We start from the raw sequence: 22,102 nt of genomic DNA on the forward strand, positions 1-22,102 counted from the left end.
GACTATTCCACTGTTGTAAGCATCACAGATGCTGCTGTGGAGAGCTACTTAAGGCCATGGTGCACTGCACTGCTTGCTTGTGAGAGGATTGCCATTTTTCTGACAAGACCAAAAGTTGGACTTGAATGCTTGTTTAAATGCTGATAACTATAAAAACTTCAAAGCGTTGCTTTAATCTATTGACAAAAAATGATTCCCTTTTTATTAATACTTCTGAACTGGTATGGTACATTGTCTTTCACAAACCTTGGGAGAGATCATTTTCTGATGTTATGAAAAATGTTTGAGGTGGAATGCTCATCCAGTTTCACTACTTTGCCGCTTGACTCGGATCAAGAATGGCAGCATACCTTAAATTTGCCCGTAGACAATTAACAATGTATGATAAGAATGAAATATGCAATGATTAGCTAATTTAGTAATATCCTTTTTTGAGAGCATAGATGAGCAGCTGGACTGGGGCTAGATAACCAGTAGTTCAATCTGCAGTATACAAAAGTGCTACTCAATGCTTATCTCTTGCTGGAGGTAAAGATGTTAACATTTCAATGTGCAATATGCATTTCTTCAGTCACAGCTTGGACTAATTCTGCAAGAGATTTTTTTTGTATTTGACTGGGGGGGGGGGGGGGGAGGGTAAGTACAGAACAGCTACCAGTTCTTTTCACTATGCATTTCTTTTAAAATAAATCTCTGCCATGGTTTTCAACTCTTGACTGTATGCAAGGTGAAGCCAGCAACTGCTCCTGTGCACTGTAGGTGGTAATTTAACGCTGCATTGTAAATCAAATTCCACTGTAACTTAATTGGTGCATGTGGCAATAAATGTGGCAGTATGGTCAACACAGACATTGTGGGCTTTAGGGCCTGTTCTTGTGCTGTACTTTGTATGTTATAAAGTTAGGATAGACACTTCTGTACAAGTAGTATGTGCTCATCATTGCTTTGCCCGGGTTGGCACTCACTTTTTAAAACCTGCTACTAGATTTTGATATCAACAAACAGGCTTCAGGAAAGGAAATTAGGTTTCACTCCATCTAGGTTTTTTTTTAATGGATCTCGTGTAACTTAAGCCTCAGTGAACCAGGTGTGTAACAATTTCCCTCAACAAAGTGCAGTGGCAGAGTTGCTGCCTTACAGCGCCAGAGACCCGGGTTTGATTCCAACCACGGGTGCTGTCTATAGAAAGTTTATACTTTCTCCCTGTGACTGCGTGGGTTTTTCTGCGGTTTCCTTCCACATTCCAAAGAAGTGCAGGTTTGCAGGTTAATTGGCTTCTGTAAACTGCCTCGTGTAGGATGTAGAACTGGGATAACATGGAACTAGTGTACAGGTGATCGTTGGTTGGCACTGACTCACTGGGCTAATCGGCTGTATCTCCAAACTAAATATGCTTCGTGGGTTTGGATCGCCAGTAAGATACATGTATAGCTGTGGTTGAAATGTAAGACAAACCTGCATTATGAATTTGTTTGAGATTTTTAAATGATTGAAGGCTAGAGATGAAATTGGCGTAAGTTTAACCATTCAGCTCATTATGGAACTAGTCATCATCTTGGTAAATGTGCTCTCCATAATTGTTTCTCCAGTTTGTAGACGAGAATTCCTATGACACTAATTCCAGGAAATCCTGACCAGATTATTCTAACATTGTTCCCACATGTAATTTAAAAAATATAAACGTTGTACAAGAGTGCTATTTTAAAAGTATACACAAAGGTCAGTTATTACAATCTTCTACCTAAAACTGAACATAACCATGCTTTAAATTTTCCTCCAGAAGTGTTATCAGCTGCTATAGGAAACCACATGGAAATGTCTGTGACCAGGATCAAGCAAGTTTGTGAATAGGTGTGGAATTGAGACCAGCTGTTCTTACCCCAAGCATGTTTGTAAGGAGATGTGGAATTGAGAGCAGCTGTTTTTCCACCACCCCCAGAGATGGTGGGGAGGGTTACCCAAAGGCATCACCATTGGTGCTTACCACACAGCATAGCTCCAGTCCTCGGAGCAGCCTCAACATGGGCTTGACTTATCGGCTTGTATGAGAAGCATGACATTCTCCATCAAATGATCAGCAATGGATGTTCTTCATAGGCTTGCTTTACTATCTCGTGTCTGCCATAGTGCTGTTGTTTTGAGATGAAGGAATGCTCTAATGAAAGGTAAGAGCAGCTCAGTCTGCATGTTTAACATGTACACCTCTCAAACCTAAATGTGTTCTGCATGTTTAATCATTGCTAAATGTAACATGCATTGAAAAATATACAAATTTCCTCAAGCAGCTATGGTGATAATGATCACTCATTCTGCTTTTGCATTAATTGGGGAACAATGGCTCAGCAACTTGGTCTAAGCAGCCCTTAGTTTAAACATCTCATCCAAGGGAGGCATCGCTGTGGCATTTACCTACAGCAACCACACAAGTACTATATGGGGATTCATCGTAGCTTTGTTGTTAATTTAGATTGTAACAGTCAAGGTATTCCAGGTAGGTAACTTTATCTTTTCTAACATCATAGCGCTGGAGTAACTAAGTGGGTCAGGCAACATCTGTGGAGGGAATGGGCAGGTGATGTTTCGGGTCAGGACTCTTCAGAGTCTGAGTTCCTCCATGACTGTGTTTTGTTCAAGATTCCAGCATCTGCAGTTTCTTGTGTGTCTCTCTCTTGATCTTTTACAACTCTGGCTTGCACATTGACTTGGAATTAACATATATTAATCAGTGATTTGGTTTCCATTGTAAAAAAAGTCCCATCCCATTTACTTTCCAGTCCAAAAAAAACGTTTTTTTCAATTTCAAATTACCCTGCAATTGAAATAGCAGCTGAGAGAGAAAGAAATATTTCACATCCACCCTCCCACTATGATATAACCAATTGAGGGGATAAAGAACATATCCAATTGGCAAAAAAAATCAGTACTGAGGAACTCAAATGTGTGGGGAAATGTCCCTGTCCCTATCCAATGCAGTAGGACACTCTAATATAGTACATTTATGAAAATATACACTAAATAGTTAAAAGCAACTGAGCACATCACAAAAGGCAAACACCATGCAAATAAAGGAAATAAAAGGGGTTTATAGGAAGCATTGAAAGAATTCCAAAATGGGTAGAGTGGAAAATGTAAAGAATTTGATTTGAGATAAACTGATCAAACAATCAACCAACTTCAACCTCCAGGCTGAAGTTAGGCAAATATCATTAGTATTTCCCATGTGTAATTGGCACTTGCTGATCCCTGCACAGCACACATAAAATGAGGTTGTGATGATGAAATGCTTCCCATATGTTCATGTATTTCACACACATGAAGAAGTGACACTTGGTCGAGATACTGGAATTCTGAGGAAGTGATATTAATTATCTAATGTTGCCAAGAATTGCCACTTCCCCATGGCATTTCCTTAGTGTACTAGCGTAGAAATAGTTAAGTTGAGGTTTATACAGTAATGGGAATAAATCAAATAGTTGGAGGTGGCTCCAGCAATTGGTCAAAGGCTTGGGTTACTAAGCATTTTTTACATACAGGTTGTGTTGAAATTTATATTGAAATTGCCTTCAATTGTAATCTATTTTTCCCTTTATCTCAAACCTGTCATTCTTTCTTACCTCCAATAGCTTTCTGAGACCCAAGCTTGAATCCACTCGCTTTGACTTTCCATTATTTTATATATATCTTGCCAGTGAAATCTTTTAAGCCTGCATGTTCTTAGTTTAATTCATAAATATTAATTCACAAATATAACAGTATCATTGCAGGTAGATGTAAATATCCTGAACACAGCAATTGGAGACAAAAGATAAAATGGCACATGAAATAGAGAAAAACAATTCATCTGGTCAGTCATGGACCAAGGTGCAGTCATCTTTCTTCATTATTTTGCAAATTCTCTCACTGCTACATGCAGTAACTGTGCCAACTAGTTTAAACCTTTCAATAAGTGCTTACCTCATACTTAAGGGCCTGTCCCACTGACATGACTGGGTGACGCCTGTATGGTCAGGAGTAGTCGTACCTTTTTCTGGTCGCCGCTGGATTTTCACTATTTGAACATTTTCGGCAACCTGCTGCGACTATGACGGGTGTCGGCAGTCGCCGAAAAAAATCGCGTAAGTGAGACAGGCCCTTTAGTGATTTACAAAGCTCTGCAGATTCCAGGCTACATTGATACAGGAAACAGTTTTAATTAGCGATTTCAGCTCTTGTTAAATTGTGATCAGCTGCAGAACTGCTGGATGCAATAGTTAATAGCAATAGTTAATAATCTACAAGAGATGGGCTATTATAATTTTAAAGATACGTTGCTTAAATTGAGCCATGACCAGCACATTCATTACAAAATAGGAGACAGGTTTGAAACGGAAAATGCACTAAATATAGTTTAGATGTAGTATATTTGCCCTTAATATTAACCTGTTTTGTTGGCTTCAGATTTTGACAGACATGTACCAGTGTTCATTCTATTTAAAATCAGAAGGGAAAAAATGCATTGTTGTTCCAGCATTACTTTGTGAACATTCACGTAGGACATAGCAAGGGTGATAAATTCAGTGATGAGAATGGAGGGGAAAAAAATCATTATCTAGACCACCTTTTAGTTCCAGTTCAGCTAATTGTTCTTCCATAAAATTGATCTGTTATCAAGGAAAACACCACAGCACTGATACAATGTTTATCCACACAGGGTAAATCAAGAGCAATACTTTACTACTTTAAATTGTTACAGTTCAGCCAAAGTCTCAATGTGTCCAGCAATAGAAACATAGCTTGTGTTGGAAATTTAAATTGGACCCCTTCACAAAAAAAAACTAACAACGCTGTTACTGTAAAGGCAGCAAGTTAAGAAACTAGGGTAAATAAATGCTCCCTTTATTATACAATTGCTGGGGTACAGTTCCACAGATACCAGCTGCATTCAGTACCTTGCCCAAGATGTGGGAGTTGTAGAAAATGGTGTCACAGGCCCTCGGGGCAAGGGAGGGCATAATTTAAAATGGGCTTAACTACCCTAGTATTAGCCACATTCACACTTCTACAACTCTGATTTATATAGCGCCTATATCTAGAAAAAAATACAATGGCGTTTCTTAGCGTTCTCAATGTAGATCTATTGTTCAAAAAGAACAGCTCCTAGCTATGATAACCAAGTGCTTGTAATCTGTTTCAACTCTGACTAGAAAAGAGTGTAAAGAGCAGGAGGGGTAGCGTGCAAATTGACCATCCCTTATACTTGTGGAAATAATAGTAGGAAGGAAACATTGACAATAGAAATCACAGCTCCCTGCACACCGATTGTTGAGAACGTCTTGTCATCCTCCAACAGTTTGTGACGTGATACAGGAGTGTGGCAGAAGGACCACTTAGAGTTCAAAACCACCACATATTGCAAGAAAACTGTGGAAGGACCTTTTAGCTTCCCACTTGAGTGAAACAAAGTTCTCCGAGTGCCATGGTCTTTGCCGTTTCAGGCTTGACCATCAAAATATTCGTGAGGCCTCTAGAAGAATAGAAACTGGTGAGCAAGTTCTGTACAACTAGAATTAATAGTCGTTGCTTGGAAATAGGACATGGCAAAGTCAAATAATATAAAATGGCCAGGCTTGTACTGGGAAGAACAATTTGCCATTGTTCAAATGAGAGATCCTTTCCCTCCACGAGAAAATGAGATTGAAAATTGATGTTGTCCTTTTTGCATTTGCCCTTGCAATTTTTTTCTCAACAGCAATGCCACGGAAAGTGCTGAAAGTTATGGTGGGGAAGTGGCAATGATGGTACCTGATATTGATGCAGAGGAAATTACCAGTTCTGGGCACCATGCAGCAACTGTTGTTTCATTTTTCTATAAATTATCTGCTACAGCCAGGCCCATAAAATTTGGCAGCTGTCTTCCCTGAGCTGAAACCAATCTTCTATGACATGCTTGAACAGCGAATGGTCGGTGATCCCATTTGGGTGAGGACTTTGTCCAGCCACTGTAGAGGTCCATTCAGATGAAGCTCAATCCAGCAGGGGGTACTGGTCACTGTCTGGCGTCTATGGAAATAAAGACAGGTCAGAATGATATATACAGGAAGAAATCCTAATGTGGACCTTATTACCACCCCTCCCACACCATTCCCAACCTGAAACAATACATTACGCTGCCACTGTTCATTACATTTTATATCTATGATGCATCATTCCCAGTAAGGACAATAAATACATTGATAGCATCTCATTCAATGAGAAGTCACTTTCATTAAAAATATAAAAGTGAAATTTGTATTGGTTCCCCGCCTAGACCCGACCATACGGGTCGGGATAAGATATCAAGAAAACTAGGCCTCAGGCTTGTATCAGTTGCCGTTTTACCTTGGTAGAATCATGCTTGGGTCAGGTTTTCAATGCATTGCCAAAGAGATCGCTATTTTAAATATGCATAACTACCAGGAGGACAACATTTAAGATATTTTGGCTTTGTACAAAGTGCATGTACAGAGATACTAGGTCTCAAACAGGTGGATTTCACAGACCACAGTTGTATTCCCTGAAATTTGAAATGATGAAAGGATAATTTGAGTTGCGTTTTCAAAATATGAAGTGCAGTTAGGATTTTTTGTTTTTTAATTGGTCAGAAAATTGAGGACTATGTGGCATTGACTAAAAACTGAAGTCAAGTCTTTCTGGATTGCAGTTAGGAAGCATTGCTAAGCACACACAAACTGGAAATTGATGATCTCATTCAATAGTAGACCATGGTCCTGTAAACCACATTAACTACAAACTAAGGAGCAGCAATACAAATGAACACTATGTCAAGGCAAAAGGGAGCTGTGAAACAGGGTCAATATCAGTGGTTATTGTGGAATAAGAGCACGGTGCATGCCATTCCAGACACAGCAACATGGCTGACAGTCCAACACCAACAGTCTCTCCGGATCAGAGCCATATAGAGCTTCACAATAAATGCCACATCCCACCAATGAAACTTGTTTCTTCACAGAATGAGACATTTCTACAGACTAAAGTTATGCACTTATTGGAACGTGGAGAGCTCGGCACGTTGTACTGAGCTTTGCACCGTTTCTATGTAATCCTCAGCCAACAAATAGTGTAATGAAAAGTCTTTCAAAGGAAGTGGTGGATACATTTAAAGGATGGGGAAATGGAGGCTGGAAGTGGTCACAGATGGTGCTTCGGGCAATGGCTGTTTTTTTTTTAGTATAAAAAGAGGGTTAGTGTTATATTTTAAACAAGAGTCTCACTGGATAAATTGATTTATATTTTCTTTAAGAGGAAGCAAAAAACTCAAGTACAAAAAATGAAACTCAAAAAGACAGATGCTGGAAATCTGAAATGAAAACAAAATGCTGTAAAGCACGTGGCATGTTAGGCAGCATCTGTGGAAAGAAGTAGAATGTTAGCCCCTCGGACAGACCCATTTTAATTTTTCCAGCAATTTCTACAGAAATTAAACATTTAATCTGAAATAGAATGACTTGCATCTCTACAACACATTTAGCATCCATTTCAGACTATTTCGTAAGCAGCATAAGGATAATGATCAATTGCTCTGGTTTAGGCAATGTTGCTGGATGGATTAAATATTGGGCAACTCACTGGGGATAACTAACGTTCCTGCTCTCACAAGTACTGCAACAGAATCATTTGAACTAAGGTGTCATTAGTGCTCTCGTGTGAATGTAATGTCTCAGTTAGAGACTGAAACACTGTTCACACAGCAGCCTTTCAGCACTGCACTCAGTCTTGATTTTGGTGTCCTGGAGTGGGACTTGAACTCTCAGCCTGTTTACACAGGAATGAGAATGCTACCAATAGAGTCAAAAGCTTTGTTTGAAAGGATGGTAGAACTAGGTCAGCTCTCTTTTCAGTAAGTGCCCAAGGTTGTCACAGGACTAGCACGCCACCCGCTGAGGAGTATTTATCTATTTCTTGATAATTAATGGTCCTCTCTTCTTACTGACTCAATCACAATCCCCTCCCACCTTCTCAGCCTTAACTTATATTGTTCACGAGTGGCTTGAGGGCAGCATTGATTTTTTTCCCCCCTGTCTGTATATGTGTTTCTGCGTGCGTTTAGCATCTGGATGTGATTATCTAGCTGGACGGGAGCCAAAATTTTGGAGTTTTGGCTGATACTTGCATGTGGGAAGAACCAGCAAAGCCTTTAAACATCTGGTGGATCTGGAGGGTGGTGGAGCTTCTAATCAGAGGCAGATCAGTGCTGCTGCTGTCCCTCCTGCCTGCTAAATGCAAATGTGCAAAAGAAGATATATCTTGAATTACCAAGATAATTTCGAGACTTTGCCATTCAAGATTTGCACAGTGCAATTCAGCAGAAGCATTCCCCTTTATCTCAAAAGACTGCATTAATTTTGAAGAAGGGTGAGAAACTTTGCATCTTACAATGTAACTGAGCAGCTTGGCAGCCCTCTCACATGCACACTGTTTTCCATTAGGTCAATGTTCTGATCAATTTACTTTAACAACTATTTATATAGCACCATTAGTACAGCATGATGTTCCTTCGTAAAAATGTGTTCAAACAAAATTAAACTATCTTAAGGAGATATTAGAACACATGACCAAAACGGTAAATTTTAAGTGAAGAACGAGGTAGGGGCCAGGAAGATTTATGGAGGGAATTCTTTGTACTTTACTCTTCTGTATTGATTTAGTAGTTTTGGACACATTCTGTATAATACCAATGCAATGTTATTTATTCACACCAATGAATCGAGTGAGTTGGTATTGGTACAGTCGATGCAGCAGTCACTAACACAACAGGAATGCAACACTAGCTGTAGAAAGTCTGTTAATCACATTAGAGCCCACGTGCAGGGCCAACTGCTACAGGCCCAATGAGCATAAATTCCATGAAATAATCACACACAGTTCAGGTAGCCATCTGAGCAGTGAGCTAGCTCCCTGAAGAGGGATCTGGCAGACTCTGGAGAGTGATCACGCCACCTACTTTAGTGATTGAGCACTTTGTGCTTCCATTGTGTCAATGTGACCACTAACACATAATGTACCACACTGCCAGATATTAGCAGCCATGTGGATTGGGCGTCAAACAATGAAACTATACCTGTACTCTGCTCCCCAGCCTTTGACAAAGCTCATTCGAATCGTGCACATCCGTGTCAGTTGGTATACTGCTTCGAAGCCTTGGTTCACTGACTGAGCCAGCAGAGCTGCAAACTCCTGGTTATTGAAGATCTTCAGGTTGCATCCTGTTAAGGAAGTGAACAAATCAGCTGCTAAAAAAAAACTGAAAAATTCAACCCTCTCCCTACAAAGTTCTCCCATTTTCAGCTCCTTAATCTATATCTATCCATTTAAATTGTCCAAAATGCTTGATCCAGTTACACAATTCTTCTTTATAATCTTCACTGAAATGCAGACTCAGGAACAGGAGTTCCTTAATCAACATCAAAACCATAAAAGCTGTCTTACGTTCACATTTGGAAGTATCCATTGGTGAGTATCAGAAACCAGAAAGCCAAATTGTTATGGAGTGAATGTCATCACAGATTCAAGAGATGTGTTCAGTCCTTGAATTTTTGTGCTGATTATTCAACCTTGTTAGTCAAGGATTGGCTCCTTTGGTCTCTCAGTGGTGGCACCTTTCTCAAAGAACACAGGTCACATTGGGACCTGGTGCAATAAGCCTCACTGAAAGTTGAAAGGAACATCTCAGGTCATAATACTGTGCAAGAAATGAAAGGGGAGTGGGAAATATTTCAGACAGAAAGAACTCGTCTTTCTCCTATACCTCACCGCACCACTTCTATTCCTCTCCCACCCAGTCCCTATCCGTTCACAGCTTTCCTTCCCACAATGTGCCAAGAGCCTGCAAAGTCTATGCAGTTACCTGGTGGAATCTTGCAAACGGTTGCAGGGTGCCATCCATAGCGCTGGTTGCAGTTTGGACTCTGAACAAAGATGGCGCTATCACTTAGGCATTCAGCAAAGACCTCTCCCCCAATGTAGTATAGCCTGACTCCCCTGCCTGGAATGGATAGGATACAGGGGTGTCACCAGTCAAAATCACTACCAAATTAAAGACAGGACTTTTACAACATTGCTCCATACAAAACAGTGTCCATATAAGAACCCGGAGTTATTAAAACATCACACGATTTACCCATTCAGTATACAACAGAGAACATTGAGATTGAAGCATTTGAAAGGCACAAAAATGTGAATAAGATAATGCAAAAACACTTTATCTGCAAGTGTAAAAATAAACTATAAATCATTATACACCCTCATGAAACATGCCCTCACCAGCAGACACAACATCACTGACCAGAGCAAGCTCAATGCAACAAACCAGAATAGACATAGAAACATAGAAAATAGGTGCAGGAGTAGGCCATTCAGACCTTCGAGCCTGCACCGCCATTCGATATGATCATGGCTGATCATCCAACTCAGTATCCCATCCCTGCCTTCTCTCCATACCCCCTGATCCCTTTAGCCACAAGGGCTACATCTAACTCCCTCTTAAATATAGCCAATGAACTGGCCTCAACTACCTTCTGTGGCAGAGAATTCCACAGATTCACCACTCTCTGTGTAAAAAATGATTTTCTCATCTCGGTCCTAAAAGACTTCCCTCTTATCCTTAAACGGTGACCCCTAGTTCTGGACTTTCCCAACATCGGGAATAATCTTCCTGCATCTAGCCTGTCCAACCCCTTAAGGATCTTGAAACTGACCTTCAATGTGTACAATTTATACATTTGAAACAGGCTCAGCATCTCAGTGCTTGTTGGAAGTCTGCCGAACAGCCTACACTTTGTAATGCACAACACCTACAGAGAGGTACCTAACGTATGGACTATAGTAACATTTACGTGAGTGATACTGCCAGACTTGCATCTAGTAGAAATATCAACCATCTTCAAGACCTGTCTGAAGAAGGGCCTCGACCCGAAACGTCACCTATTTATTTTCTCCAGAAAAGCTGCCTGACCTGCTGAGTTACTCCAGCATTTTGTGTCTATTCTTCAGTGTAAACCAGCATCTGCAGTTCCTTCTTACATATCTTCAGGACGTAACTTAGAGTGACAATGCTTGCACAATCATGCCAACTTCCATGCAAAATATGTTAAAAGACTGATCAATTATCAGATAGCTGTCATTCCCTATGGCTGAGACTGTCACATATCAAAGGAATAAACCTTGGTTCAAAACTCTCATGGCTGACGAGTGCGTCATTTCCAGTAAAAGTACACTCAGTGAGGAAGCATCTTCAATATACCTTTGCCACATGAACATATAGGATGAAATAGAGGCATAATGGTTTTGTTACTGTTTCAGCAACCCAGAGGCCAAAAGTAAGGTTTGGATACACAAATTCAAATCCCACCACAATCCCAGAAGCAATTTCCAATTAAATATATCTGAAATCAGTAATTGCAATCATGCAACTACTGGACTGTTGTGAAAACCCACCTGGTACGTTATTCCCTTTAGGGAAATATACAGCTTGAGGATAAATAAGGATGGACAATAAATGCTGGCCTTGCCAATGACATCCATATCCCATGATTAAGAAAAAATGTGCACCGGCATCTTTTAGTTACATCCTGCTACAGTATAGCATTGCAAAGTAAGAGACACTTCAATAATTCTCTCCTCCCCAGCCATGTCAACATACCAGAGGTTCAGCAAAAATATTTCATCCCAGAATGTCTCCATATAACACTGGTATCAGTTTAAACTGAAGCACGAGGAAGTGTCTGTCAAATACTTGAAAGAATCTTTTCTTTTTAAATCAGAAAGAGATAGGTCAAAGTAATTCAGTTTATCCAAATAACACATCAACAATTAGATAGTCGAGGCTTGTATTTACCCAGTTGATTTGGTTTTTGGTAACCTTGGTTACCGAAGGAGGAACACTGGCCAGAACACCAATTATAGGGGATTTAGTTTGTTGCTCATTCCAGGGATGTATGTGCACATTGGTGGCAAGGCTGGCATCCACTGCCCATCTTGGTTGCTGTTTAACGCCGTAGTGCACCGTGGTAAATCATTGCAAGCAATCTGATCCGGTTGAGAGATTTGCTAGGCTACTTCAGAGGGTAGTTAAGGATTAATGGAAGATATTAAAATGATCTTGCATTTATATAAAGCTAGTGCCTCAGAGGCAATGTCACATTGATCAGTGAGTAGCTTTCAAAGTATGTTTTCAAGGATTAGAGAAGTGGCTTCTGGGGCTGGGGGGGAATTGGTACTGAGGTGATGGAAACTAGGAATGATTAAGGTTGTTAAAGTAATCAAGAGGAGCGAGGACATAAGAATCTTAATTCTCATGTAGTGTATGTTGATTAATGAGTAAAATGGTGATATTTTGCAGCTCAGGATTGAGTCACTAAATTTAGAATCAGCTGGGAGATGGAGATCAACCAGGAAAGCACTGGAATAAACCATTATTTATCAGGCAAATAACATCAACTTGAAGAACAGGAATTACAACAATCAGCAAGCCCATTACCAATGTGCCTTCTTGTCAGCTCCACTGCCGCGTTACGGTTCACATTTGAGAGCAACCCCAAGCAGAAGCGTTCAGAGTTGGATGGATCAGTGAAGCCATCCACAGTGAGAGAGGGCTGCGAGGCATGAAAGGTCTCCCCCACTCGCTGGTTCAGTTCATAGTAAGCTATCGAGCACCAGAACGCTGGCTCACAGTAAGTGACGGGCTGCAGGTCTGAAAAAGGAAAAGCAGAACATAAAAATCCGTGCAACAAATCTGTCCATTAGCAAAACGTGACACAAAGTGCATCATTCTACACTGTATGACGGCCTCTCCCAAGCATCGATATTTCCAATGCCCTATCCACCATACCCCTCCCTCCATCTCTGTAACTTGAACAACCTTTATCTCTCTTACTGACCAATGGACTGACAAAATGTTAACACTGTTCTTCTCTTCACAGATGCTGCCTGGCCCTCTGAGTGCTTCCCGCATTTTTTGTTCTGTTTCAGATTTCCAACATCTACCTTTTCATTTTCCAAATTTGCCATTTTGAGCAATGCTATCCTTCCACATACCAGTTAAAACCTAATTTTTTTCTCGGCTGTAGCAGAATGGATCACCTTTCACCTCAGAATTAGAAGATAATGGTTTCAAATCTCATTTGGAAAACTCAAGTATGAAGTCTCGGCTGGCACTCCAGCAAGAGAGGGAATGTTGGTCCCTCAGAGGTGCCGTTAAACCCAGGTTCTGGCATGGATGAGCTCATGGCACTGTTTGAAGCAGGGAGTTCTCCCCAATGCCCTGACCAACACTTAACCTTCCCACAGCGTGACTGTATACAATTATCTGATTATCACATTACTATTTCTGAGAATTTGGTCTACTTAAACACTGCTGATTCCTTCCCCCCCCCCCCCCCCCCCCCATTACAAATCTTCATCAGTTGTAAAGCACTTTGGAAAACACTGAGAAACAGGAGATTTGGTGTCGTGGAAATAAAGGTATTTTATTGAATCAGAGTTATGCAGCGCGGAAACAAGCCCTTCCGCCAAACTTGCCCAGGCCAACCAAGATGCCCCATCGATGCTAGTCCCCCCTACTTGTGTTTGCCCCTTATTCTTCTAATCCTTTCCTATCCATGTACCTGTCCAAATGTCTTTTAAATGTTGTTATAGTACCTGCCTCAACTATCTCCTCTGGCAGCTTGTTCCATGTACCTACCACCCTCTGCGCGAAAAAGTTGCCTCTCAGGTTCCTATTAAATCTTTCCCCTCTCACCTTAAATCTATGTACTCTGGTTGTGGACTCCCTTGCTCTGAGTTAAAAGCTCTGTGCATTCACCCTATCTATTCCCCTCATGCTTTTACACACCTTAGATCACCCCTCAGCTTCCGTCACTCCAAGGAGGAAAGTTCTAGCCTGGCCAAACTCTCCCTATAGCTCAGGACATTATCCTTGCAAATCTTCCCTGCACTCTTTCCAGCTCATGTTGTTGTTTTGGGGTTTTGGATGCGAGGGAGGGGTACGTACGTAAGCTAAAAAGTTTGAAGTTTCAATGCCTCACCTTCTACATTCATATTGCAGTGACGTTTCAGCCCAGCAAATTTGCATTGCTCTATGCACCCACATGGTAACCTAGTGAAATCTTCCTATACACTCATTGATGACCTTTCTTAGTCCAAAGATTCTCAGATCACATTATTTACTGGACTCTCCTGGAACAATAGTTTCAGAAAATGCCAACGTTTCAGACCTCTTGTTCTCTTCATTTCTTTGATTGTCTTTTCATGTCTGCTCTTACTGCAAATGATCAGCAATTAACCTTTTGGAACTCAGGCCTCTCACCTCCTCATCAGCTGCACAGATAGAGGTTCATTCAAAAGGTTTTAAATGCACAGGCCAATTTGAGCATGTTACTAATATCCCAGGTGCATCACTGAAATCACTGACAAGGTTATCTGTTTTAGTGAGGTTAACTACGGGCTAAATATTGACTGGGGCATTGGAAGAACTCTCCTGTTTTCTGCACAATATTGCCTTAAGTTCTTTTCGAAGAAAGCTGATGCGATCTCAGATTATTGTCTCACCTGAAAGATGATACAGTAAAACTGATAATCCGCTGTCTGACTATTTGGAAATCTCGATGTTTCAACGTCTGGCTTAGCAGTTGATGCTATCTGCCCTCACTCTGAACTCACCGCGACCCTGGTTCCCCCGCTCCCTCTCAACCTGCTCTGTTTAATGAAAAACGTGACACTGGAAAATTTGTACCACATAACATTAAATTAGGTTGGGTTATTAAAGTCCTAAGCATGCAAGAGTTGAGTTGTACTGTAACTCCCTCCATGGTAAGTGTAACCCAGGCACGTGCCATCAGGGTAGGCAAGGTAGGCAGTGCCTACCCTGACTAAAATTATAAAATGGTCATTATTTTATATATATTAAATATATATAAAACATATATTAAAATGGTCATAAATAGTAACGGCACGGGAGAATTATGCTTCTTGCATGCTTAGGCATAATTCTCCCGTGCCTTTCATCCGCAGTACATTTAACACGCGGAGGTATGTGCTACTCACATGCCGTCGACGATGTTTCAAGCCATCAGTGGCAACGGTCCGTAAAGGCAGCTGAAATTCTGCCTTTACACCGTGGACTGCGTGCATGTGCTGCGCTGCGCACTGCGCAAGCACACCAGCCTACTGCGCATGTGCAAGTTTCTTGGCGGGTTTTTCAAAGATGGATAGTGATTACCTGAGGAGTTTCTCGAAGCAAACTTACGAGGAAAAGACCAAAATATTTGAAAATGGCAGACCAACGCCGGAACTTAAAGAACTTCAACAGCGCAAAGGAACAAGAATAATTAGAACATTTAAAACAGCTTAGTACAACAGGAAACAGAGAGAAGAATAGATTTTGTGTACAAATAATATGGGAAGTTAAATTTCTTTGAGCTATATGCTTTTAAATACTTTATTAAGATATTGAAGACAAATTACATGATAAAAGTCGAGAGAACAATTTGTGCAATCGCGGTTTCCAAGTTTTTTTTAAAAGCCGACTGACAGCTCGATTAATAATAATAATTAATAAAGAATAATCTGCGCATGAGCGGTTTTCAAGATTTTTAAAAGCCACTGCCTACCCAGACTAATTACTCAGGGCACGTGCCTGGTGTAACCCCATAATTGGTAACAACCTAGAAAAACAATACTGTATTAATTCCAAATCCTATAGCCTCGCTGCCCACATATTACTATCAAACATTATATTCTTGCTTTTGTATTCTTTATCTCAACCAAACCTTCTGCTTGCCTTATCCTCTTGCGTTGTCTGCACACCAAGGACCCTTTGCTCCTCCTCTCCATTTCTATTTTAATCACTGAGCCCATTCTTCCATACCACTTCCAGGTGTTCTCTTCCATATTACTTAACAATCTTAGTAAGAACAAATAAAAGTGATTTAATACTTGGGATCATTCAAGGTAGGCACACGGGCGTTCATTGGGCTTGTCCACAGTAGAACTCCAAGGTGCTGAAAATGACACTGAATGGGGTCTCCTCGCCACTAATTACTTTCCACCAGTGGCCCTGCTGAGCAAAGCCATCACCAGGTGTGTTACACAGGGACAGCACTGATTCCCAATGACATGGTCAGCTGGTCCCAGACAAGAGTGTTCTACTAATAGCCGAGTGTCTCTCTATACAGAGTAGCTCTGTGCAATGTGACATCACATTGCATTCACGGGTAGCCTAGATATTAAAAGCGGCCACAGTCCCGCTCACACCAGTGACAAGAGTTCTACAGTAAAATCAATGGAAAAAGACTACAGCAGCAAGGTATTTTTATAAAGTTCAGTGCTGAACTTATGGTCAGACTGTCGACATGATTTGCAGGCTTCTCCCATACATTCTCATGCACGCGCTCTCTCTCTCATTCACAGACACACAAACACACTGAATACACAATTGAGTTTGAACAGCTGCTACCCATTTTTGCTGCTCTGACAGCTGTTCTTGCTGGGAGAATTCAATCTCTCAGAAAAGAGCGATCCTCGTTTTAGAATAAAAGCTGTAATTCCAGAACAATAGTCTGCCGCTTAATCTCTCTCCCTTTCTCAAGACTAACTCTCACGGAGGTACAACTACACAGCCAAATGCTATCTGCCCCGTGTGACTCGTGGAGACTGGTGTTGGGGGTAATGTGCACACACACACACACACAACATTCTTGTTCACTTGTACACTCACGCACCCTACATCAACTTGCTCACACGGGTCAGTAATCAGGAACAGAAACCTTAACTGCTTTTGATACGAGTCACCAGTTTCAAGACAGAAGGGTTGAAGTTCTAAAGATGGGGGCTAGGTCAGAAGATATGGCTCTAATTTTGAGCCGCAATCTCAAATTAAGACGTATCGTAGTGTGGTGAAGAGTGTTGCCTGTGTATGAGAATTCAGATCTCACTCACTCGCTCGTTCACTGATGGGGTGCAGTGTTCCTGCCTGGTCTCATTAAATCAGCTTCCTGCCACATTTCCTGTTTATCTTTTAAACTTGCACTTCGTTCAGCTTTTGCAGTGATCCACGTTCAATGAGTATTTTGTGTTCCTAACCCTCCTCTCCTGCTGGCGTTCAATCCTTGCTGGCTCCGCAGGGGCTTTAGTGAACGTTCCTTATTTGCCCTCAGGGTATTAAAGGAATATTACTTACCTTGGCAGGGTCATGAGTGTTCAGCTCAGTCCACTCATTGTCCACTTTAGACCCACTCCTTGGAGTAGTGAGAATGAAGGTATACAAAAGTGCTGGAGAAACTCAGCAGGTGTGGTAGCATCTATGGAGCGAAGGAAATAGGCAAAGTTTCGGGCCAAAACCCTTCTTTCATGTGTGAAGAAGGGTTTCGGCCCGAAACGTTGCCTATTTCCTTCGCTCCATAGATGCTGCCGCACCCGCTGAGTTTCTCCAGCACTTTTGTGTTCGATTTTCTACCTTCGATTTTCCTTCGATTTACCATCATCTGCAGTTCCTTCTTGAACAGTAGTAAGAATGAGCTGGAACCTGGGGAATTCATTCTCATTGCACCTTCCGTAAGAAGGGCAGTGAATCAAGTTGCAACTACCTGTTGATCATCTGAAGAAGGGTTTCGGCCCATTTCCTTCGCTCCATAGATGCTGCCGCACCCGCTGAGATTCTCCATCACTTTTGACTACCTGTCTTAAGGCCACTTATGACAAGCCTTACGAATGACTATTTATTTTCAGAATATAACATAGCTAACCACCCCATTAGCTTTGAGAGCCTAACGGTGAGCAAGTTTCTTGAAATACTGTCAAAAGTACGGTTGTGTGGGAGAGCTCCAATTGACAATGCAAGTTAAGAAAATGACCACACCAGTACCAAAATAGGCCCTTTGGACCACCTTGTCCACACTAATCATCAAACACCCATTTACAATAATCCCATTCTTCCCATCAATTCTAACTCTCAGATTCCACCACTCACCTACACACAAGGAACAATTGTGACCAATGAACGTCCCAACCAGAACCTTCATTGGGATGTGAGCCAAGTACTTCAGTTCACCTGGTACATTTATCCGATTCGGTGACAGACAGTGAGTGGACCTGGGAGATTTGCAAGTGATGGAAGGAAACATGGTACAAGTGGTCATAGGAATTGGTCCTTCCAGTCAGGTATGCTTGTCTTCTCCCCCGCCAGTAAGATACACAGATCAACTGTCAAGCTCACCCCCACAGACACCCACCCACCCACCCAGGAAAGGACCCACCACCTCCAGCATTGACCAGAGGGACAAAGACAGGGTGGTCTAAAAAGGAATGAGAATTAAAAAGGAGATGCACGCTATTTCAAATGGCAACGCGCCAATGCTTTGACAGCTGGTTAACTAGGCCTCCGCTTTATTGCCAGTGTAAATTGCAACCACAAATGTGGTAAATGTTCAACTTGACAGATTTTATTACAAAGAGCGACAGTTGGCCAGGAGTGACTTGCAGAGCAGAGGCGAGCAGCAAAGACGCAAAATGGCAATTCTGACAGTTTGTGTTAGAGATCAGAACATTTCCTGGGGTCCTAAACCCATTTGCCTCCCAATCCCACACCGACAACTTCAGGCTGATCGGAGGAGACTGGTGACTCATTTGCCAGTGTTTACATTTCACTGGTAATCGCACTGAATCATCTCATCCCTTATGCCTTAAAATGGAAGGAGGATGGAGTGATGGACTTTCAATGTTTGCAGCTTTCTCTACAATTCATCATTCAGTCCCAACCAGCTGACACCCACTGTACCCCCCAACTTCTCCCTGCACCCGAGTGCCTCGCCACACTTCACAACTACAACATCTTCACTCCTGGAATCGTCCACCTAAGCTGTGGATGTTCTGTCACAGAGTGTCACACATTCAAGGTTGAGATAGATAGATTTTGTGACTCTAAAGGAACCATTAGATTGGGAATCAGGTGGGCAATTATTGATTGAAGTACAAAATCAACCATAAGAAGGATGGCACACAGTGGCGCAGCGGTACAGTTGCTGCCTCACAGTGCCAGAGACCTGGGTTCCACCCCGACTGCAGGTCATGTCTGTTTTGTACTGTAAAGATGTACAGTTATATTGGTTAATTGGCTTTGGTAAAATTGTAAATTGAATCTAGTATGCAGAATAGTGCAAGTGTATGGGGTGCTCACTGGTCGGCACAAACAAGGTGGGCCGAAGGGCCTGTTTCCACACTGTATCTCTCAAGTCTAAAGTAAAGTTTAAAGAGGGCTGCGCAGCCACAGGGTGACTCCACTATTATTTGCCACAGGGACGGCACAGTGGCGCAGCGGTAGAGTTGCTGCCTTGCAACGCCGGAGACCCGGGTTCGATCCCAACTACGGGTGCTGTCTGTACGGAGTTTGTACGTTCGCCCCGTGACCACTTGGGTTTTCTCCAAGATCTTTGGTTTCCTCCCACGCTTCAAAGACGTGCAGGTGTGTAGGTTAATTGGCTTAGTGTAAGTGTAAATTGTCACTAGTGTGTGTAGGATAGTGTTAATGTGCGGGAACCTCTGGTCGGTACAGACTCGGTGGACCGAAGGGCCCGTTTCTGCGCTGTATCTCTAAACTAAACTAAACCGCAGAAATTGTCAAGGCTATTGCTTCAGCCTCAGAATTCACAGCTGTAAAGTCTTTACAGACGCTTTGAGTCATAGCATGTATACATCCAAAGAGATAAGAGTTTATTTACAAATTGCATGACAACACACTTAAACTTGGTTCGATGTTGGGTCTGAATAGCTCAGACAGTCTGTGGCTTCGCTATGATGCAAGTGAGCATACGACTCTCCTAACCAATCAGGACCACTGTTGGAACTCACACACACTGACAGATAACAATGCTCCTGCTTAAAACCTACTGTAAAAGATAATTTCAGTTTGCTCTGGATGTTTTGTTTATATTCCAGAAAACACAATGAACCTTGTTGATTTGTAGCAGATCAGTTCTCAGATTCTATCCCTGGATTATAGATTTAAGAACACCATTAACTAGCGGCTCCTGCAGCCCACCACCATCCAGTGCCACCTTCTGGAATGTGATCCTGACATCATTGGGTGGGTGATTAAACAAAAATCTACTGCCCAAACCTAACATAAATCAAAATCCAAACAAGCTCGATGATGACTGATAAGACATATTGTCTCCCTTTTATGTTTTCACCGTTCCTGTCCCTTCCCCATCCCTGAATTTCCCCGTGGTCTTATAATTCCCAGATCCCTGCACTGCTCCAAATCTGATCTCCTGCTCACCTCTGTGGCCGCACCTTCAGTTGTCTTTCTAAGTTTTGAAATTCTGCTCCCAAACCACTTCACTGCCTTTTCTTTCCCCTTCAAACCTCAATTTTTGAAGTCCACCAATGGGATGTTTTAGTTTAGTTGCTCTGACGAATGTGCACCTTTAACTAAAGTGTCCATTTAAGTAGACCGAGTGTATGCATCTCCTGGAAGCCACAGTTCACAGTCTTTGAGCCCTGCCCAGCAGCTGTTGTCGCTGTACAGAGCTGCCCACGTCTGCCCGACCAGCCACTGTTGCTGGAATGTTAAACAACAGTCTCTTGTTCACTGTGGGACAGTGTGCTCCAGTAGCACTGAGTCAGGCAAACAAAGCTAAACCATGGGCCGACTGCCAATGTAAACTTTGTGACCTGGGGGTGAACTTCCATCACCAGCGGTGCTCACTCAAATCTGATCACTTGAAAAACGGCAGCTCTCAATATTACATGGGCTACTCCCCGACCTGCTCAGCAAAATGTCAACCGGTGCCAGCCATCTCCAACCTCTGGTAAACAAGCTACTTACAAGGAAAGCAATGATTTATAGTGTAAAAAAGGCACCAGAAAAGAGAGAAAAAAGAGAAAATGAGGCGAAAGGGTGGATGAAAGAGAGACAAACAGATTTATTTTCCAATTTGAATTTCCCGATTCTCAGTGTAACCCAAAAATAACCTGGTAGTTCAGCAAAGGCATTTTCCTATTTGGGTACATTTGCACTGCGGGATAGATGACTTCAGGTTGGGGTGCTTCCATTTATCTTCATCCCTGTCCTGAAGTAACTACTGCATTAAATGTGGCCTGTACCTGCCATAGTTGCTCAGAAGGTATTTGCTGGGGAAACTCAGCGGGTGCAACAGCATCTATGGAGCGAAGGAAATAGGCGACGTTTCGGGCCGAAACCCTTCTTCAGACTCTTCAGACTATTTCCTTCGCTCCATAGATGCTGTTGCACCCGCTGAGTTTCCCCAGCAATTGTGTGTACCTTCTATATTCCAGCATCTGCAGTTCCCTTTTGAACAACATAGTTGCTCAGAATATGGAATTAGAAAACAAAAGCTGAAAGGCCACTATTTCCCACTCAATAAGACCATAGTTGGTTGTGCACTTTGTCCAGATCCCCTGGTTCCCTCAGTCTAAAAATCTACCCATCTCAGCTCTAAATGAATTAAGTAACAGAGCCTTCCTATTTCCCCCAAGCTAAGGGAGATTCCATAACGCACTATATCTATAAACTCTAAACATACAACAAGGTAAATGCCAATCTGCAATCATTGCATTTGTGGTTCTGTGGACTCACCCAAGTTGCTGTGTGTTGGTGATAAGGGGTTTGGTGACAGGTCAGCCGCAGACCCTAAACAGAGTCAGAAAAGCAACAATGTAAAGGTCCAGGAACAATTCACAACATATTTCATATCAACAGAAGAAAGGTATATCTGCAGTGGTGTCTGTACTTAATGATTAACATTTTACGTATCTCTACTGTTAATTCTAAAATGGCAATAATCAGACAGAACCAAATAGTGCAATATCCAAACTTCTGAGTCCAAGAATCTCCATAATTCCCCTGGAGAATGCAAAAATTAAACAATAATTTACATGACACTGCTGGTGACAAAATCCAGGAAAATAGCTGGTGACAAAATCCAGGAAAATAAATCAGGAGAGGTTTAACAGAATATTTCAATTCAAGTATCAACCCGTGTTTCCTATTTCTCATACGAGATTTTCATTATTATTTGTGTAATTATGAGGAATAGGAAATACAGGCTGA

General features: G+C 41.8%; 1 protein-coding gene across 2 annotated transcripts in view; it reads right to left on the reverse strand.

Annotated features, from left to right (window-relative positions):
• Window positions 1–1,792: 1,792 nt before the first annotated feature.
• The window catches only part of smad3 (SMAD family member 3), an 82,679-nt gene continuing 62,369 nt past the window's right edge, over window positions 1,793–22,102 (reverse strand). For both annotated transcript variants that reach the window (XM_033050040.1, XM_033050041.1), the window contains exons 5-9: window positions 21,629–21,682; window positions 12,515–12,727; window positions 9,884–10,021; window positions 9,098–9,242; window positions 1,793–6,039 (exon numbers count right to left, since the gene is read on the reverse strand). In XM_033050040.1, coding sequence (XP_032905931.1) covers window positions 5,916–6,039; window positions 9,098–9,242; window positions 9,884–10,021; window positions 12,515–12,727; window positions 21,629–21,682 — 674 coding nt within the window. In that variant the 3' untranslated portion in view covers window positions 1,793–5,915. The remainder of the gene's footprint in view (window positions 6,040–9,097; window positions 9,243–9,883; window positions 10,022–12,514; window positions 12,728–21,628; window positions 21,683–22,102) is intronic.

This window comes from Amblyraja radiata, chromosome 34, assembly GCF_010909765.2.
Source record: "Amblyraja radiata isolate CabotCenter1 chromosome 34, sAmbRad1.1.pri, whole genome shotgun sequence".
NCBI lineage: Eukaryota > Metazoa > Chordata > Chondrichthyes > Rajiformes > Rajidae > Amblyraja > Amblyraja radiata.